Raw genomic sequence first — 19,786 nt, forward strand, 5'->3', positions numbered from 1 at the left:
AAAATATTTAAGAAATAACTGGTTTTATATTTTAATGAAAAATGACATCACAGATCCAGAACACACAAGCTCAAATTTCGGCCTAGTGGTGTGGTGCATCACGCTGTGCGTTCACTACAGCAGTGGCCGGGAACCCATGGCTCTTTTGGTGGCTGTTTGCCACTGTTTATTTGTAATATAAGGAGTATTTAAAGCACCACGGAGATGTCTAGTAGAAAAAAAGGTGGTGAGTATCGTGGATTTCAACATGTGAACTGTCGTTAGAGGCCCTCAGCGACAACATGTAGCATCAGAAGTCACATTAAATGTATACTAGACATTGTATAAACTGACTTTTGAGTAAAAATGAAGAGATGAATAATGGCTCGCACAGAAAGGCAATTGAAAATATGTACCTTCTCGGCCACAAAGGTTCCCTACCACCGCACTACAGTGTAGTTGACATAACCTCTGCTCAGTTACAGTTCACTCACTACTAGTTAAATTCTCCGCACATAGGCAGAGCACAAAAATATTCACTCTAAACAAGGCTCTAACTAACAATGTAAATCAAAACTGTTTATACTTTGTAAGTAATCTACTATTTATGGTAAATGCAAAAAATTCGAAACCAGATATATCATTTGTTTCACAATTTATAAATGTAGAAGTTAATGTCTGCTATCCGTGAGTTATGTTAAATATCTCATCAAATTTGAAGGTTATGGACTGTAACATTTGAAGCAGTGGTTTCGAAACCGCTGGCTAATTATGGCCCGCGTAATGATTTAATATGGCCCGACGAACTTAAGCGAAACAGTTTACCACCTTATATTTTTACCTTTTTGTGTTCTAGATACCGCCAATTGTTATGTCATTATAACAGTTTAATAAGCACGCGTATATTCAGAACAATTCAATTATACTGGAATCTTAATTATGCGTAAAGATACAGGCATCGGCCCCTTGCAGACAACGTTCTCTCTAAGCTGCGCAACTGGCCGAGAATCCCCGCGCAGTACTTTCGTTCTGTGCACTGCGTTCGTTTAAAATGTTGTGTTCTTTTCTAATTTCCTTCGCAGACTTTTTTTTTATGAGCTCACATGTCCTTGCCTGCGGGGCGTTCCCCTCTCGCAAATATACTTTGGCTTCAAATTTTGGCCCACGGTCAATCAACTTTGGGAACCAATGACATGAATATGGTCAATATTACTTGAAATTAATCGGCAATTATTATAATAATAACAACAGTCTAACTCAGGGGTTCCCAAACTTTATTGGCCGCGGGCCAAAATTAGAATTCGAAGGATGTTCGTGGAGTTCGAAGAGTGTAGCGCCCGAAAGTATGCGACAGTTTAGCTGAGAGTCTGTGGATTCACTTACAATTGACAGTATTTTGAAACATGTTTGTTTGACTCATAATGGCACTTAATGTCGTATTCCTTCGGAAGTGGATTAGTACGTTCGCAAAGAAGACAAATGGCTGAAGTTTGATTCTTTTCAATACAGAAATACGAATGATGACATTTATCCAGCAACGTCTGTTTTCAGCGTCTAGTTTTCAAATGCTTTTGACATCGCTAAGCTTTCTTATTTGACTGATAACTAAATTTCTGCCCAATGTAATCCTAATACCGGTACGTATAATTAAGATATCGGTATAATTTAATTGTTACGATAAACACGTGCTCAAACTGTGATAATGACATATCAATTGGCAGTATCTAGATCGCAATAAGGTAGAAACAAAATCTGTTGAACACCATTTCACTTAAGCTCGGCGGGCCATTTTAAATCGTTATGCGGGCCGAATTTGGACCGCGGTTTGGGAACCCCTGGTCTAACTTCTTTAACCCTTATTTCGAAGAATAAATTTGACCCCAAAAGCACGCATTATGCATGGGGAAATGCAGCTAACCACTTAAAGCAGGGGTGTGCAAAGTGCGGCCCGCGGGCCAAATGCAACCCGCGAGGACAAATTGTGCGGCCCGCGGAGAAATGCCAATTTTGAATGGTGTGCGGCAAGCTAAATTAGTTTTTAATTTAGTTTGATCTGGTTCCCTTCGCGTTGCAAAGCTTATATCCGAGTCCAATTTATTATCTATGGCTATTACGTTACAACGTCTTCACAGCGAAGCGAACAACGCGATTCACAAAGAAGCTTGCCGAGCAGCAAACAATTGAAAGAAAAATGCGGAGCAGACGCTAATGAATTTGTAAGAACAGACAATTGAAGATTAAGCAACTGGAAAGCAGTTTAAGTATTTGGAAATGAATCTTGGCGTATTACACCAAAAACATCTCAATTAAGATTTTAATTTGAAAAAAGTCATGGCTTCAAATATGGCACTTTTCGGTTACATAATTTTTTTCCAAAATGGGCGTCATATCAAATTTCTAGCACTGCATTTAGGCAAATTTGGATAAAAGAATCCAGCAGCAAATTTCTCACCGAATTCGTTTAAATTGGGTGTGACAATATATTTGGATTACAGTTTTAAGATATTTAAGCGTTTTCTGCAAGGAACCCTCTCTGATGACGACATGAGATCAATAACAAAAAGAAACTATTTTGTGCCTGTAAACTAATAGAAAGCCTATGTTTAATGAAGGTGCGGCCCGCGATTTTACCCAGTTATTGATATTTGGCCCGCCTGCGAAAAAGTTGCACACCCCTGACTTGAAGCATCTGATTTGAAGGAGGGTGCCGGTTAAAGCAGCTGCATTACACGATAGCTTGACTGACTGTCTGCATACAATTACTCCCCGCACATTGGCAGAGTACAAAGAATTGCTCAAAGCAAGGTCACTCTGAGGTTTGTGGAATGTATGTATACGAGTGTGATAAGTAATCTACCATTTGTGGTGACTTTAATTAATCAATTGTTAGTAAATCAAGAGAAAAGTACAGTAATTAGAAACATGCTACTATAAAATAGTCTATTTTCATTAATGAAATCCAAGACATTCATTTCAAGGCTCAGATTGATATAAAATTTACAGCTAGATCTTCTATGGAAGATTTACATACCGGTACATATTATTCTCTGCACATTGGAAAGTAAAAAAAAATCCTCAAAGCAAGGTGGGAATCATGTGCACATAGATGTCTTATAAGCAGATATTCATATTTGTCCTAAAAGAATAAATAATTCTTTGAGGAATGAAATAATAATAGGACAACTCCTTAATAGCACCTACCTATGTCCCATTAATTACTTGTTTATGGTGAAAATGATAGAAACCCCCCTGAAATCTGGATCGAAAAGCTCCAATGCTCGCAGATGAGTGTACAAAACGAGATTCTGAGTGAGTAACTCTGCTCAGAGACGAGTCTTCTTTACTTCTGAGTGAATGCCCGCCCGTAATTTTGCTCAAAGATGAGTTTCTTTTACTTCTGGGTGGGTGCGCGTAACTTCGCTCAGAGATGAGTCTATTTCACTTCTGAGTGAATGTGTGGCTCTACTCAAAGATGTGTCTCCCTCACTTCTAAGTGAGCGGTCGCTAGTAACTTTGCTCAGAGATGAGTCTTTTATACTTCTGAGTGATGCCCGTAACTTTGCTCAGAGACGATTCTTCTTCATTTCTGAGTGAGTGTGCAAATCTTCACTTAGAGATGAGTCTATTTCACTTCTGAGTGAGTACGATCCTGCTTTGAGTAAATTTTCTCCGTAAAATGCACAATATTATTTTATCAAGGTAAATGTTACCTTATCTCCACTGTATTGTTTCATATTATGAAGGAATCTGCAAGTGTTTGCCAGCCAGAATGAAATGTATTCAAATTCCCCTTCATGTTGCTGTAAATAAAAAAACAAATTCTGTCACAATTATGAAACCAAACACAAAACTACAGGCAAACGTTTTTTTAACTGGTGAGGAATTCTTTCACATGGAGAAATTTCGTTGATTTCGGAGGAGAAATACAGAAATATGGCAAAGAAGGATCTTACCATAAAAGGTTAGAAACTACTGTTACAGGGGGAAATCAAAAATATAAGTTTTTTCTCATTTTCTCAAAATAGCCTTTTCAAGTTTTGCTTTTTTAGGTACCCCCGATTAGGTATATAATATTATAATAAATGTAGCGACACTCCTGAGACAGCCGAATAATATTACATAGTGCTTCCGAAAACAAACAACTTGCTAACTAATTCCATAACCGGCATGGACTGGTAACCGGATGAGAAACCGTGGTTCGCCATATGATTAAGCCCTCTCATCAACTACACTCTCTCCCGGAATCACTATGTAAATCCTATCCTATTATTCCTAATCATTGACTGATACTTGTACTGTTCAGGAACTTGCTCACAACATTAGCTAAAAATCTATTAAAGATTGAATAAATAAAGTAGTTTTTATGTACATTGGGGGGAGAAATCAGGAGCTTAAAAACCAAGTACAGTTTCAAGTATTTCGTGGCGTCTGAATCTGCCGCAAAACCATGGGGATATTTCCAAACCATGGCCGCTATGGCCAAACTCAAGGCTACCGACGAGCTGCCGTTATCGCGGCAGCAAATTGAAAACCAATGGCGGGTAAAATGTTGCTGATGTAACCAAGGCAGGTCGGCTGTAAAGATAGGGCTGCCCTTCATGGTGACAATTATTGGGTAAATTGGAACATTTTTTTATGGACGCCAGTCGCTGTGCCAGTCAATCGCATCCTGAATCTAAATTCTACTGAAGACTAAACAAGAACCAACCACTGACCTTCTCTACTTTCTTGATTCCATTTATAATATGAGAAAGCAGTGACTTGATCATTGTGTCATCGTTTCTATGATCTGCAAATCTTAGTAACATAAACAACAAATGTGCAGGCAGGCCGGGAAGAAGACTGACTGCGACACTGCGTGGCTTCAAATCTAGGAAAGAAAAAAAAACTTCAGTTAAAAAAGCTTTAGTTACCTTGACAGCGTAGTGGCTAGAGCAGGCTTTCTCAAATTATGGAGTCAGCTTTTTGTGGTTCTTCGGAGGCCATGTGCTAGGGTATTGGTTCTCAACCAGTGGGCCATGGTTCAATGCTGGGCCACAAAAAGTATTTTCAGATAGGCTACAAACATATTAAAAATTGCTAGAGTTATTCATAAATCTAGTTCATGTGTGTACGCATTCTTTAAGTTACTGTGTTTTAATAGAATGTATTTAGAATCAAGTCAAGTCATTCCTGTTGCAGTGTTTTACACTTTGGACTGCTTTGTTTATATTCGGTAATTATTACATTATTGTTCTTTGTGTTGTGATCACTGATTATCGTCAAGAGACGACGGACTGCATTCGCCTTACTGCATTAGTCACTAGCTGTTACAAGTATCAGACAATGGACCGATTAGGTTTGGCTATATTTAGTGACTCAATGTAATTACGTTGCATGTTCTTGTGTTTGGGTTAAGATGCGTTTTTAGTTTCTGAAAGCCATAATTTTGGTTATAATAAATAAACTGTTACAAGTTTCGACTAAGTTTACCTACTATTCCTTCGGGGAGTTTAAAGTTAGATTTAAAAGCACTGCCAGTCATATTGAATTGGTCTTAAATAAAACTGAAACTGTACGAAGTTTTTTGCAACTTAAAGATGCAAAACAACCTATTAAAAAGAACCTACCCAGAATAATAGCCTTGACTGCTTTTGAATCTTCTCCTTTCTTATATTTAAGCATTCCCGATATTTCTGCATCCTTGTGTTTCACGGCTGGATTTCCAGCGATAGAATGAGTGTCTGAATCTCCATTGACTTTCACATTTTGAACTCCCAAACTCATGTTGCTTTCAGAAGGCTTGATACCAGTTCCTCCCATTTCCGCTGTAATAAAAAATGCCAATGAAATAAATTTCAATGTGTGATAACTATTAGGAATTAGCGGATACTACGATGATGAATTTCAATGAGACCGCTAGGACATATCTAATCATGCTTACATATATAAACAGAATTGTAACTTACAGAATGTCTTGTTATTTTTCAAGGCTACCATTAAAGTGCCAAAAGCTACCAAAACTAGAAAAACTAGAATTCGGTTGGTAACCGAAGACTTATCGATCAAAGGTTAGGGGATCCCCCAAAACAGTGGTCTTACTCCATAGTGACACCATGTGTCCCATCACTAATTAATTAATAACTCGCTAATTATACGACATAATCCATCCAAAATCAATAGGCTTCTGATCCGAGCTAAGATGAATGCACATGCAAAATTTGGAGCAGATTTAACCTCGCTTTCGTGAGATATCGCGTGCATCTAACACAGACATACAAATACCTATCAACATACTTACCGATCAAGATCGATAAGTAACAAGACGGTGATGCTCAAATAAATTGACACAAAGGCTCAAACGTCGTCATGACTTTGTCTGAACACCAGAAAGCAGCGAATGCAGAACCGCCACAAGGCCTGAGTCTGCGCTGTCAATTGGGTTTCTACGATACTAACTACTTATCCTTCTTCGACGGTAGCAACTTACTTTGCAGTGGGTACTTATGCAGAGCCTTGTTCAGAGTTGAAGGAATATAAATATGTGGAATAAAAAACTTACATTCCATTGTATTCAACTTCTTGTTATAAAGTTTGAGTTGTCGTTTCAACTTTCGATTCTGTTTTTCTAAACTTTCAACTTGAGCTTCTAATTCGAAGTTCTCTGTAGATAATCGTTGGAGTTCCAACTGAATATTGCCGTCAAAACTATCGCCATTCTGTAAAAGAATAGAATATTGAAATACCAAAGATGCTCACTAGAACAGATGTTTCCAATCTGTGTGCCGCGAGTGTTTTTTGCTTTTATATAAATTAAGCAATATCGTCGATTGTACAGATTCACTTAATTTCACTTAATCTTCATGCCGTTTGTCAGCAGTTCGCGTGGTCTTAAGTTTCAATTTAGTTCAAGCTCTTTCAATTGTATATCGTCATCATGATGATTATCGCTATCTCATCGCTGTCATCATTACTGTGTTACATTGCAATATCATCACCGTCGACAATATTTCTGGCTTCGATCGAAACGACAGTCTCGAGTCTCAGCAAATTTTGAAGTTCGTGCCATTAGTCGATTGGTACATTAGTTTACAAGAAAAGGGAATTTTTAAAAGGATTTAGGAAGACAATCATTAGGCCGGTCCAATAACACAAGATGGGGGTTGACCATAAAACAGAACCAATAAATTTCTTGTAATCGAAGCAGCTAATAATAAACACGTGGCCTTTAACCATGACTCGACAGAAAAAGTGACAACATTACTTTTATGAAGGTAAAAATAACTAATTCAATTTTATTAGCACCTGAACGCCAGTTTGTGCATAATTATACCCGAAAGCTATACTTTGGTTATGATTATTGGTATTTACTAATTATACCTTTATACTTGGTTAACACTCACCCTTAAATATTCTCTATTCGAATCAGTTTGCAAAAGATTAAATCTCTGGTGCAATTCTTCAATCTCAATATCGTGGTTCTTACGCTCGGCTTCGAGTTCAGCTTCCAACATTCTAAAAAATGTATACTGGTTAAAAAGAGGTACATTTAGGGTACAATAGCCTAGACCAGTGATCGACAACCCGCGGCTCTTCATTCTTGAAGCTCTGTCTCCCGTGAATCAAAGTGAACACAGCAGTGTTTTGTCATAAGCAGTGAGAATTGAATGAGATGCGAGGCATAACGCCAAATACTCCTCACTAATCAAACAAAACAACGGTTTCCATAGTATAAGTCACAAGCAGTAAAAATGGATCACATTTTAAGTGATTGAAGTCTGTCAAACACACACTATTTCTTTTTATTTCTTCAAGGGCAGAATCATTGCATCTTTGTATTTCATTTGGCTTTTTTAGTAAGCAGAATTGGATAGATATATGTTCACAATCGCCATTTGAATGGCTTCCTCTGTAGGGCATAGAGAGCTGCCATATAAACAGAATGTTGACGATGATAAATATGTGGCATAAATCGCCATCTGATGACAAAATAAAAGCATTACTACTCCAAAATATCGCTGCAATCTGCGGACATGATAATGTGAGATAAATTGTCCCATTATATTTAGTTTTGATATGTATTTTTGCAAATTCGTTATATCCATTGAAAAAAATACAGGGATCCGCCATAGGTTACAATTTAATTTAGTACAATAAAAATGCATATAAATGAGCATATTAGTATATCAAAAAACATCTTTAACGTCTCAAAATCCCTGCGGAACGGCTTCTGGAAAATTAGTCACGATTATGACACTCGTTAAAAATGCCAACATTTTCAACGGATATACACCAAACGGGTCGGCCCCAAAAACCCCCTGCTGCGCCACTGATCGTGTATCCAAAGAAAAAACTTCAGTGAATAATAACAAATGTGTCTAGCATGAATGAAAAATGGAGATGATTAGGTACTCCTATAGTGTGTGTACCAGGTTAGGGTTAGGCCATAATTTTATTCTGATTTTCCTTATTTTAGTTCAATTCATGTTCGGAGACTGTCTGTTTTATCCAAGTGAATATACCCATGCCCATAGGTTTCAGTCCCTTTATACAACTTGATGTAAAGTAGACGATCATAATTAGTTACCTCCATATTGGTACACACACTTCTGGAGCGCCGATAAATATGTTAAGACCTTACCTATTATGATCATAGACTTTAGCAAGAACAGTTTTCAAATCATTCTTGTCCAATTTCTCAACATTAATGTCTTCCATCCTGTTCCTTGATCCGAGGAGATCTGCACTGGTCATTGTGCTCTGTGAAAAATGTTTCCCAACATTTAAACAAGATAGAGATCAGAGACCGCCGACTCATCAATCTAGCGGCCTGTATCCTTCGCTCTGACTCAATAGCGACACCACGTGCCCCATCACTAATTAATTAATAACTCGTTGTATATACGACATAATTCATTCAAAATCAATAGGCTTCTGGTCCAAAATATGATAAATGCACATGCAAAAATATGGAGCAGATTCAGTAACATACGAAAGTGTCTAACAGACAAATACCGAATAATATACTTACCGATCAAGATCGATAAGTAAAAAAAGTCAAAACACAAATATGTAACAAATGCATGAAATATATCTTCATTTTTATTGGTTCAACAGCAGTGGTCCCCAACTTTCTGTAACTCGTGGTCCCTTTCCGGAGGCTTTTAGCACTCATGGCCCCCGTTTATCATTCCAGTGGTATTTATAGTGTTTTTTTGATTGGTAGATTTCAAAAACACCATTATGTTCAAACAATTCATGATCAACAAAGTTGAAAAAACTCTGTGAAATAACCTTATCAAGGAATGAAACTAAGAAGAACGAGAATTTTCCTAGGAAAAGGAAGGTAAAATCAGATATGTGCCTGGCATGGTGGCCCTCTCCAACTGCTCTGTGACTCCCTCCGGAGATACTGGAATAACAATTAATACTTACCTTTGTTATTTTAGCCACATTTTCTTTTTTATATTTTTGCAAACTGTCTTTCATTGAAGCCAACCCAGATTTCAATTGGATGACCTCTGACCTCCGAACTTCCAACTCTTCCTGCATTGCCAGCATTTGATTGTACATTTCCTGATAAGGGAGAAAATATTAGAAATTTCCTGCCAGTATTATTTCTTTGGAAGTGTGCTTGCCCAGTTTTCCGATAAATCAGTGGTTTCCAAACTTTTTCCCAGCGCCCCCAATTTTCGTAAAATTAAATATTATAGATATTCGCGAGCGACTTGTGTGTCGTATGTCGCTTGTACATTAAGCGGAAGGCGACCCCGGAAAATCGTCAGGCAACCCCACCCGGGTCCGCGACCCACAGTTTGGGAACTACTGTGCTAAATAATGCTTGTTGGGCAAAATGAATTTTTTCGCTTAATCTTGTCGGGGTGATCTTGGTGTTGCTAGTAACAGACCATTTAATTTAAAAAATTTTTTAAAGATGGATGAATTCGCTGAAAGGACTATTAATATATTTTATCTTAAATTCATAAATGCCTAATATTTCATCAAAGTTTTTCTTCCCAATAAATTCAGTTACGTGAAATTTTGATCCCTGGATTTATAACTTGTCTTTTTATCTTGGCGCTGTGGCGCATCGTGCTAAGCATTAGTGATATGCTCGCCATCATGTCTTTATACACCCTGAAGAAGGTCGCAGGTTGAATTTTTGGACTCTATTCCACTCTAGGATGGCTAAAATAACCGCTGTTTGGTTACGACTTACTCCACCATGATTCAAGTATCTGGCTTACTAATCCCATACCCGACATGGACAGGTAACCGGACGAAAGGCCGTGGTTCGCCATATGAATAAGCCATCGTTCCCCTCCCCGGGATAAATAAGTAAATCCTAATCCCAACATGGCCATAACAGCATATAATGTTCATCTATTTCACCTTGAATGCTGAACTATCCTTAGTCATCGCAGAACTTGCTGAGTCAGCGACAGATTTTCGAAGGTTTGTCAACTCTTGTTTCATTTTTTCATTATCTTTCTCAACTTCTTCCAACTAAAAGTAAAACAATATCTTTAAATGCCTATATCAGCGTTGATTAGGTACTCTCATAGTATGTGAACCAAGATGGCAGACACCGGAACGTAGTATGTGTACCAGGTTACGGTTAGGACATATTTTTATTCCAATTATCCTTATTTCAGTTCTATTAAAAGTTCAGGGACTACCCAAGTGAATAGTATTCATACCTGAAATTATGGCCTAACCCTAACCTGTTACACATACTACCTTGCGATGTTCGTCATCTTAGTTCACATACTACAGGAGTATCCAACATTCTTGTAAGCACACTGAATACATCCGGTAAATATATAATGATTTCTATATGTATTTAGTAAAACATGACCAATTCTAAATATATTCGATATTCCATGGTCAAACTATGATGGATTATCGAGTTTTGGCCAACTAAGATTATATTCAAATCAAATGCAGTAATTAAAGCGATTGTGAAAGCCAAATTTTTAGAAACATTAGTGGACATAACGATCGTTTTGAATTATTTTTGTTTTTGGACACCTAGTGGAAAACTTAAAAAGTCGCTTTTCTCTTTGATTATGGGATCAATTTCTTCAAAAGTGTTAGTGGTGAAAGATGGAATATTTTTCTAGAAGGCTATTACTTTTATTTATTTCAAATATTTCTGTTAGCTCTGTGGGATTGGGGTTGGAAGACAAGAGATTTGAACCCAAGATTTTTAACCTGCGATGCCAATTAAGCTAAGCCCAACGCTTTACCCACTAGGCAACCATCGTACCCTTATTAGATTTCTTTTTCTCTCAAAGAAACTATGAATTCTAAAATTCGTTAAAACCAGGCACTGACATCTAACAATATTTTGGATGGACTGATGTGTACGGTATTTGAACCATAGATGGGATGCCAACATAGTCAAGTCTAACGTTTTAACCACTAGGCCAAAGGTAGGTAAGGTTTTTGGATTGGGGGCCAAATATTTTGCCCACTTAAGCTGGCGGACCATGTAAGTGTTATGTAAAAAGTTAGATTTTATAAACAGTATTCACAGTGTAACAAAAGCAAAAGTGGGAAACAATAGGCGTTGTGCAAAATTGAATTTGATTGCAATCTCAACAAATTCCTTGAGCTATTTTTTTAGGTAAAACATCAAAATTTGGTTTTAGTTTGATTGTGGCAGCATCAGGCGGGCCAGATTGAATTACCCAACGGCCAGATTTGGGCTCATGTCAGCACTAGGCCATCGCCCTCTTATCAAATTTTCATTCTCTTCTCTTAAGATAAACATGGAATCCAAATTTCTGTCAAAATGGAAAAAAAAAATCACCTTGAATCCATCAGCAAATGCAACAGTTCTCTCTCTCTCACTCTCACTTTCTCGTTCCTCCATTTCTATCTTTCTATTCTCCTCTTCCTCTGCATGCTCCTGCATTTTCTCCAGAACTTTCTGTTGTAATTCTCTTTTTTCAAATTCTAGTTCTTTCACTTTCTTTTGCATTCTTCCGAGCAGATTAACGCTCTCGTGAGAGCCAGATCCGTTTTGTAAATTCTAAAAATAAAAGTTTTTTAATCAACATTCTTGTGCATTTTGCTCATAGCAAGGTCAAGCACCCTCATTCAGATGAAAGACCTCTGGGAAAAGTTACAGACACTCACTTAGAAGAAACGGTTTTACTTGAAAGTAAAGGAGACTTATTTCTGAGCAAAGTTTCGCTTTCACAAAGAAGTAACAGAGACTCATCTCTGAGCAGAGCAAAGTGACAGGCAATCACTCAAAAGTAACTTAGACTCATTACCGAGTAAAGTTATAGACATTCACTAAAGACGCAAAAGATACCCATTTCTGAGCAAAGTTATGGACACTCACTCAGAAGTAACAAAGACTCATTTCTGAGCAAGGTTACAGACACTCACTCAAAAGAGTAATCTCTGAGCAAAGTTACGCTTTCAGTCCGAAGTAAAGATCCCATCTCTGGGCATAGTTACAGACAATCATTTCAGAAGTACCAGAGACTCAATTCTGAGCAGAGTAAAATTACGGCCACTCACTCAGTAACAGGAACTCATTTCTGAGCAGAGCAAAGTTATGGACACTCACTCGGAAATAACAGAGACTCATCTCTTAGCAGTGTTACACGCTCTCAATCAAAAGTAAAGAGACTCAATTCTGAGTAAAATTATGTGCACTCACTCAGAAGTAAAAGACTCATCTCTAAGCGAAATTATACGCATTCACTCAGAATTAAAGAAGACTCTCTGTGAGTAAAGTTACAGACACTCACTCAGAAGTAAAAGATACTCATCTCTGAGCAAAGTTACAGACACTCACTCAGAAGTAAAGAGACACATTTCTGAGCAAAGTTACAGACACTCACTCAGAAACGAGGAGACTCTTTTTTGGGCAAAGTTTCGCACACTCACTCAAAAGTAAAGGTGACTCCTTTCTGAGAAAAGTTATGCACATTCACTCGTAACGGAGACTCACTTCAGAGCAAATCCACAATAATTACATTCTAGTACAACAGAGCGGACTGACTATCTTACCTAGAGTCCTTTATGTGACTTTAAAAAAAGAAACACAGCTCTACATAAACCTATAACATAACTGTCACTATATTATTCTAATTTATCCAACTTATAATAGTTTTGATCATTTCTGGTTGGGAAGAATCAAACATTCAAATCCTTCAAACCAAATAATATTCTAAAATACCATATCTAGCTATTTCAAATACAAATTTAAAATCTTAACGACACAGATAGCCCACAAGTACTTCAAGTTTCACACAAGATTGTGATTATTTAAACTGACATCTCAAGTGAGATCAGGAATGAAAACAAACAAATATAAGTTAATAATTGTTAAACCTCTTAAGATGGATTTCAAGAAAAGTAGTTGAAGTATGTGGGACTTAATTATGATTGGTCTATTGTTTATGCTTTTTATCTGTTAGCAGTATATTAATTCGGTTAAAAAACAAATACCTGCAAGTCAAAATATTGATGTTTTGAAAATCACTAATAGAAACAAATTTACTGAGAGGTAATTTTTTGTCAGCATCATCTTATTTCATATTATATAGTTACCAAATAGACTGGCCCAAAGGCTGCTAAAAAACAACGTGCCAGATTTATCATCTGTTCAATACTGCATGTCAAATGTAACGTAACTATTTATATAAACTCGCAACTCCTTCCATCAATACTTTTCCACTTTTGGTTAAGACTTAAGACCTTGCTTTGGGCAAACTCGAAACTCTTCTATCAGTACTCTTTCCACTTTTCACTTGGATCTCGCTTTGAGCGAAGTTGTATAAAAGTTAATGATAATCATAAACAGCATTTTCTTTACTAACCTGAACCTCCATAACATCTGAAGCATTGGTATTGATAGAATTATAAGCGGACTCGGGAGGAGAGGGTGGGGCTGATGAAGCATTTGATCCAGGGTCGCCAGATGTTGCTTCTGCTGCAGCTGCAGCCTGGCTTCTTGTTAGTTCCAATTCGTCCTGAAAATTGCGGAATAAATAAATGACAAACATAAGGGGCCAATGCTGCCAGTGTAGATAACCAACTGTTTGGATGTTAACGTTAGATTAACAGAAAAATAATAACTGGTTGACTAATCCCCTAACGGATATGGCAATCAAACAGTAGGTTAAATATATGACTACGCCAGATTGGAACATTCAAAATCGTAATTATTTGCAAGATAAAATTCTGGACTAATTTGAGTATGAAATATCAATTTCCTGTAAATTCTATCATATCATGGGTTCGTACTGAGCTTATTCATAGTATATAAATGAGGCGAAAAAAAAAACCTAGTATATAATACTAACCTTCAAATTATCATATCGTTGTTCCAATCTGTTGTATTCTTTTATCCTTGCTTGATGAGACGAACGTTCTTTTTCTAATTCTTCTTCGACTGTTGTTTTCGCCGATAAAACTGATTCTTCGAGTTGTTCTGAAAATAAATAACAATTTTGATAACCTGCACCAGCACCTGATAACTTTGACAACAAAAAAAATCTGTAGAGTGATTGTGAGATATCGGTGGATGCATTTATCTAGCCTTGTTTAGAGGAAAAGCCGAAAAGACACATGAAATCTTCGTATTATGTCATTATAAAGAAGAAAAAATTTGCCTCTCGCCCAAATTTGGGGTTAGTTACGGTCTTGCACCTTGTCTCTCAGATGAACAGGTATTTATGGACTTTGATCTAAATAATCTCCAATTAGTGAGTCTTCAAGTTTTGTGGTCTTGTTAGTTTCTATAACTAGATATATCAATTTTCATACATTTCAAACACTAATATTTTTTTTTCTAATTTATAGTAAAGCATGAGTATAGTAAAGTATGAACTCACTTTGAGACTCCACTTTCAAAGCTTCCATCTCATCCTTCAATTCTGCCAAACTTTCAATCAAATGTTCTTTTTCATTTGTAAGTTCAGCAACAGCCTGAGTAACGTAACATATTGTGTTTGTTAGTGACAGAAAATCCATTGCTGGCATTAGTAATACATACAGAAATGCTAAAAAGCAAACAATATAGTCAAGCCCAGTGTTTCTCAACCTTTTCAGTTTGTATATCGATAAAATTTCAAAACTAATTTTGCAGACCCAGTGAACCTTCAATATCACCTCAAATAGTCAAAAACCTGAAGCATATTTGAAGAAATTGGATTACGATGAAAGTAAACAATTCAAAAGCAGAGAATTTAATTGAATGAGAAATTCGCTGCTGTCTTTTTGATATCATATTTGTTAAAATGCGGTTCTAATGAAGTTTCTGCAAGATGAAGTTGAGCCTTAAATCACACACACTTTATTTGTTTGGTCGGGGCTCCCGAAGTATGCGAACCAAGATGGCGGACATCGGAATGTAATATGTGTACTAGGTTAGGATTAGGCCATAATTTTAGGTATAAATACTACGGGAGGCTCTTGGCTAGTCTTCGAACTGATAATAGGACTAAAATAAGGAAAATTGGAAAAAAATTATCGCCTAACCCTAACCTGTTACCCATGTTACGTTCCGATGTCCGCCATCTTGGTTCGCATACTTCGGGAGCACCGTTTGGTCTATATACCTTCGCTAAATTATTTCACTATGTTCTCTTGAACTCCTTCATTACCATATTCCCATTATGACGACAAAAAGAGGTCAAGGGGAACACTGAATTTTACCGACCTCGTCTTTATCATTTTTTTCCTTTTCTAATTCATCTTTAACAATCTTTGTTTCGGCTTGAGATTCTTCCAGTAATTTTCTGAGATGTTCAATTTCTTCTTCCAGACTTCTTGCGTGGTCCTGTGTTTGTTTAGCATCCTGTTCCACTTTCTCCAATTTTTGAACTTTCTGTCGGAGATTATCAGCTTCCACAGCTTTTGTAAGGAGACTCTTAGTTTCTTTGTTCTGCAGAAAAAAGTAAAAAAAAATGTTAAACGCTATCGTTTGGAGTCTTTTAAATAAATGACGGATCAAAGTCTCCCCAACACAACAATTTTAAGAAAGGCTTGTTCAAAAAAAAAGTGCCAAGTCAAGTTTAGTTGAGTTTTAAAAAAGGTGCTCAATAAGAGTTTTTGAGTCTTTTGTTTGAATGACTGGACGTTTATCAAGTCGAGCCATTTTGCATCTTAAAAAGTGCTCAGGTAGAGTTGTTTTGAGTCTTTTAAATAAATGACTGACTAGATTCAAGTCAATGACACGAGTCTCCCTCGCAACACAAGAATTTGGATTGGATTGTTTAAATTACTTCAGTTACAAAAAGCACTAAGTCAATTGAGACGGACATTGGCTTCTAAAAAGTGCTCAGACGAATCTTTTAACACAACTGACTTGAGTAAAGTCTCCCCAACAGGAAAATTTGAAGAGAGGAGTCCGAAAAGGCGCTAAGTCAAGTTACATTGAGTTCTAAAAAGGTGCTCAATCTGAGTCGCTGACTTTTGAAAAAGTGAAATCAAGTCTCTACAATTACCGTAATAATCTACAACAGTGGTTCCCAAAAAGTAATTACCCGGGGGCCAAAATTAGAAGCGAAAGGATATTTGTGGGCCAGGAGAATGGAGCAACAGCAAGGGGCCGGTATTGGTACGTATAATTGATATACTGGTATAATTGAAATTGTTACGAATATACACATGCTCAAACTGTACATAACTCAATTAGACGTATATGACGGTATAATTAGCGGTATCTAGAACACAAAATAAAAATATCAAGTTTTAAACATTTCCACTAAGTTCGGCGGGCCATATTAAATCATTGCACGTGCTGTAATTGGCACGCGGGCCGCAGTTTGGGAGCCACTAATCTACAAGCACTTGGAGATAACAATACTCACTGCAGTATCAAGTTTTCTTTGTAATTCAACAATTTTATTTTCCATTCCTTGGTTGAGTTTCTTGAAATGGCCAATGGATCGAGCTTCAATCTGGAATGAAAAAAAATATTTATAATTGGTGATAATTAATTTTAAAACTCCAAATTTAAATGCAGTACTGTTGAAAGCCTAACATGCTCTAAGCCAGGGCTCGGCAACCTTTTGTCGCTCGCGGGCCAAAATTAAAGGTTGCAAGTCATTGGCGAGCCGTACATTTTTAGTAAGTTAAAAATCGAATGGATGACCGATGAATCACACAGATCAGAAGTAAAATTTTGAGCATCGCGCGAAGACTGACCATTTGAATATTTTTTGCGCCATTAAACCATTTGCACTTAGCATCAACTTTTCTGTGTTTTGTTGCCATTTGTCTAAATTATGATTAAACTATAGGCTCATTAAACGAGTAATTGTGAATTATATACTTGTTACGTTATAATATAATTTAGTTTACACATAAATTCTTTTGCGTAAAGAAGATAATCGACAAAACAGCTATAATTTGTTACAATAATTCAGTGAAGCGTCGCGGGCCGGATTATATTGCTCCGCGGGCCGTAGGTTGCCGACCCCTGTTCTAAGCCAAGAGGTCGGCGATCTATTGAACGCAGATTTGTAGTTTATGAATAAACAAAAAAGTCAACATCAAAATTTGAATATTAAGTGGATAAAAGGCAAGAATGCAACATTTCTATATTTGAACTATGATCATAGGACTTCAGTGAAGGATATGAAGGGCAGACATGGAATTATGAAACAATGCAAACACAATTTACATTTCAGATTGAGATAATGTAATTCTGATATTTGTCATTGATTGAACTGGGCATTTTGAATTAAATAGTAAATTATTAGAATCTGTTCTGGCAAAAATTTTGAATCGCCTCAATCTTGTTTTATTTCACTCTGCCAATTGTAGGGGTGAACATCGATTTATTTTATCGAAGCCATATTTTTACAATTCAATTCTGACATATGACACTTTTCTCCATAAAGAGTTATTGATAAAACATGTTTCTTATTGTGCGTGAATGCTCAGCGAACTGTTTTAGTGATGGATTCTATGTTTTCAGTAATTAATATGCCTGGAGGTCACATACAATCCTATATTTTCCAAGTATTTTAAATTGGATTCGAAAAAAATATTCGCTTTAATTCTGAAATCAAAATCATCAGGTATTCAAAAATGCCCAGCCGTAGCCACAGATACTCAATCAGTTTGACGGAAATACACCTTGGTGCCAAATTGTGGAAAATGGCACATATTATTTATGAATGAAAAGTACAGTGGGGTATGTGGTCTTAATTTGTATATTCGTATGTATGCATGTCATCCCACATTGATTTTTACTTTTCAAATTAACAATGCAATATCCCTTGGATGAAATTGTATCCGTTAAGGAAATTGTAAGCTGCAGTTTATTTATCTGCTGAACCGAGCTTAGCGAACATGAGTGGTATTTTAGCATTCCAAAGGAAAATTAGGCAGAGATGAGGAAGAGTTGACATTCTGCCTTTATTCTTCGGGCCTACATGTTTGCAAACTTCAAAAGGCATAAAGTACGCATTAACGATCACGGTCAATTAGAAGCAGTTTTTTTCCTTGATAGCTTGGCGCTACACGACTAAAAGTTTGGGAAAAGCTGCGTTAGGGCTTGAAGTAGGGATGGGCAATATAGAATACCGAATCCGAAGGATTCGAATCCCAAAGTATTCGAATCCAACGGGATCCGATAACAGGATTCGGTTTCCGCCTCTCTGGCGCCAAGCGTCAATTTTTGTATTTCGGGTTTCTAATTTATCAATTATAGACGAGCGTTTTTCTCGCGTGGAAATCTCTCTCGTTTAATTAAACTTGCGTCTGCTCGCAAAGAACACGTAAATCGGTAAACATCAAACACTGTAATTTCAATCGGTATATTCAGGACAAGAAGTCGGTAATATAACCTCGCGGCGAGGACTCGTTATTGCACCATTTTTGCGTTTTGCTTCTTTGCTATCAAGCTAGCGTTATTTGTGCCGACTTATGGGTGATATTCCGATAATCTGAATGCAACAATCTTTAATTGTTTACCGACGTGCCTTGCCTCATTTTAAATTAAATGATTTTTCGCGACCTACGAGTTTTCCTAAAAAAATGATGCACGTAAACCAAAAGCCAGGCGTTAAATGTTTTAACATTACTCGCCATTAATTTAGATCAAAAATTATTTACGAATAATTTTATTATACCATTTTCCGAAATACAAAGTTATATCGCAAAACGCGAACAACTCTCACATTTAAATTTCACTCTCAAAAGATTACATATTTTTCGGTCTGTTTCTATTGTTCAAGATAGACGCACGTTTGATCGAGTGTCTGTAGTATTTTAGTCGCCGATAAATTTTGAAAAAAGTTGCCGCATCTGGCGAAGATAGTGACGTATTGAATTTGAGTAGGGCTAAGTCTGGGTAGATAATGATTAATGATAACATTTCTATCGTTCAAGATAGACGCACGTTTGATTGAGTGTCTGTTGTATTTTAGTCGCCGATAAATTTTGAAAAAAGTTGCCGCATCTGGCTAAGATAGTGACGTATTGAATTTGAGTAGGGCTAAGTCTGGGTAGATAATGATTAATGATAACATTTCTATCGTTCAAGATAGACGCACGTTTGATTGGAAGTCTGTAGTATTTTAGTCGCCGATGAATTTTGAAAAAAGGTGCCGCATCTGGCGAAGATAGTGACATAATGAATTTGAGTAAGGCTAAGTCTGGATAGATAATGATATGTAACGATAACCATAGAAAAATGAGTTCGTCCTCAATGTTATTACCTAATAACTAAGTACGAAATCGCGTTTACGGGAACTTGGTTTTACGCGTTGCTCTCACAGAATAAAAGGTTGATTTTAATTGATAGTGGTTAAATTTAATATTTGACAACGGCGCATAGGTTGCAGTG

At 36.8% G+C, this 19,786-nt stretch overlaps 1 protein-coding gene across 1 annotated transcript in view; it reads right to left on the minus strand.

Annotated features, from left to right (window-relative positions):
• LOC120341197 (unconventional myosin-Va-like) overlaps nucleotides 1-19,786 on the minus strand; it is a 65,053-nt gene that overhangs the window by 13,363 nt on the left and 31,904 nt on the right. The window contains exons 23-36 of the mRNA XM_078119842.1: nucleotides 16,800-16,889; nucleotides 15,647-15,871; nucleotides 14,820-14,913; nucleotides 14,289-14,416; nucleotides 13,803-13,955; nucleotides 11,774-11,995; nucleotides 10,351-10,464; nucleotides 9,394-9,534; nucleotides 8,600-8,718; nucleotides 7,362-7,473; nucleotides 6,521-6,677; nucleotides 5,589-5,786; nucleotides 4,695-4,849; nucleotides 3,690-3,779 (exon numbers count right to left, since the gene is read on the minus strand). Coding sequence (XP_077975968.1) covers nucleotides 3,690-3,779; nucleotides 4,695-4,849; nucleotides 5,589-5,786; nucleotides 6,521-6,677; nucleotides 7,362-7,473; nucleotides 8,600-8,718; nucleotides 9,394-9,534; nucleotides 10,351-10,464; nucleotides 11,774-11,995; nucleotides 13,803-13,955; nucleotides 14,289-14,416; nucleotides 14,820-14,913; nucleotides 15,647-15,871; nucleotides 16,800-16,889 — 1,998 coding nt within the window. The remainder of the gene's footprint in view (nucleotides 1-3,689; nucleotides 3,780-4,694; nucleotides 4,850-5,588; nucleotides 5,787-6,520; nucleotides 6,678-7,361; nucleotides 7,474-8,599; nucleotides 8,719-9,393; nucleotides 9,535-10,350; nucleotides 10,465-11,773; nucleotides 11,996-13,802; nucleotides 13,956-14,288; nucleotides 14,417-14,819; nucleotides 14,914-15,646; nucleotides 15,872-16,799; nucleotides 16,890-19,786) is intronic.

Source organism: Styela clava, chromosome 14, assembly GCF_964204865.1.
Source record: "Styela clava chromosome 14, kaStyClav1.hap1.2, whole genome shotgun sequence".
NCBI classification, from domain to species: domain Eukaryota; kingdom Metazoa; phylum Chordata; class Ascidiacea; order Stolidobranchia; family Styelidae; genus Styela; species Styela clava.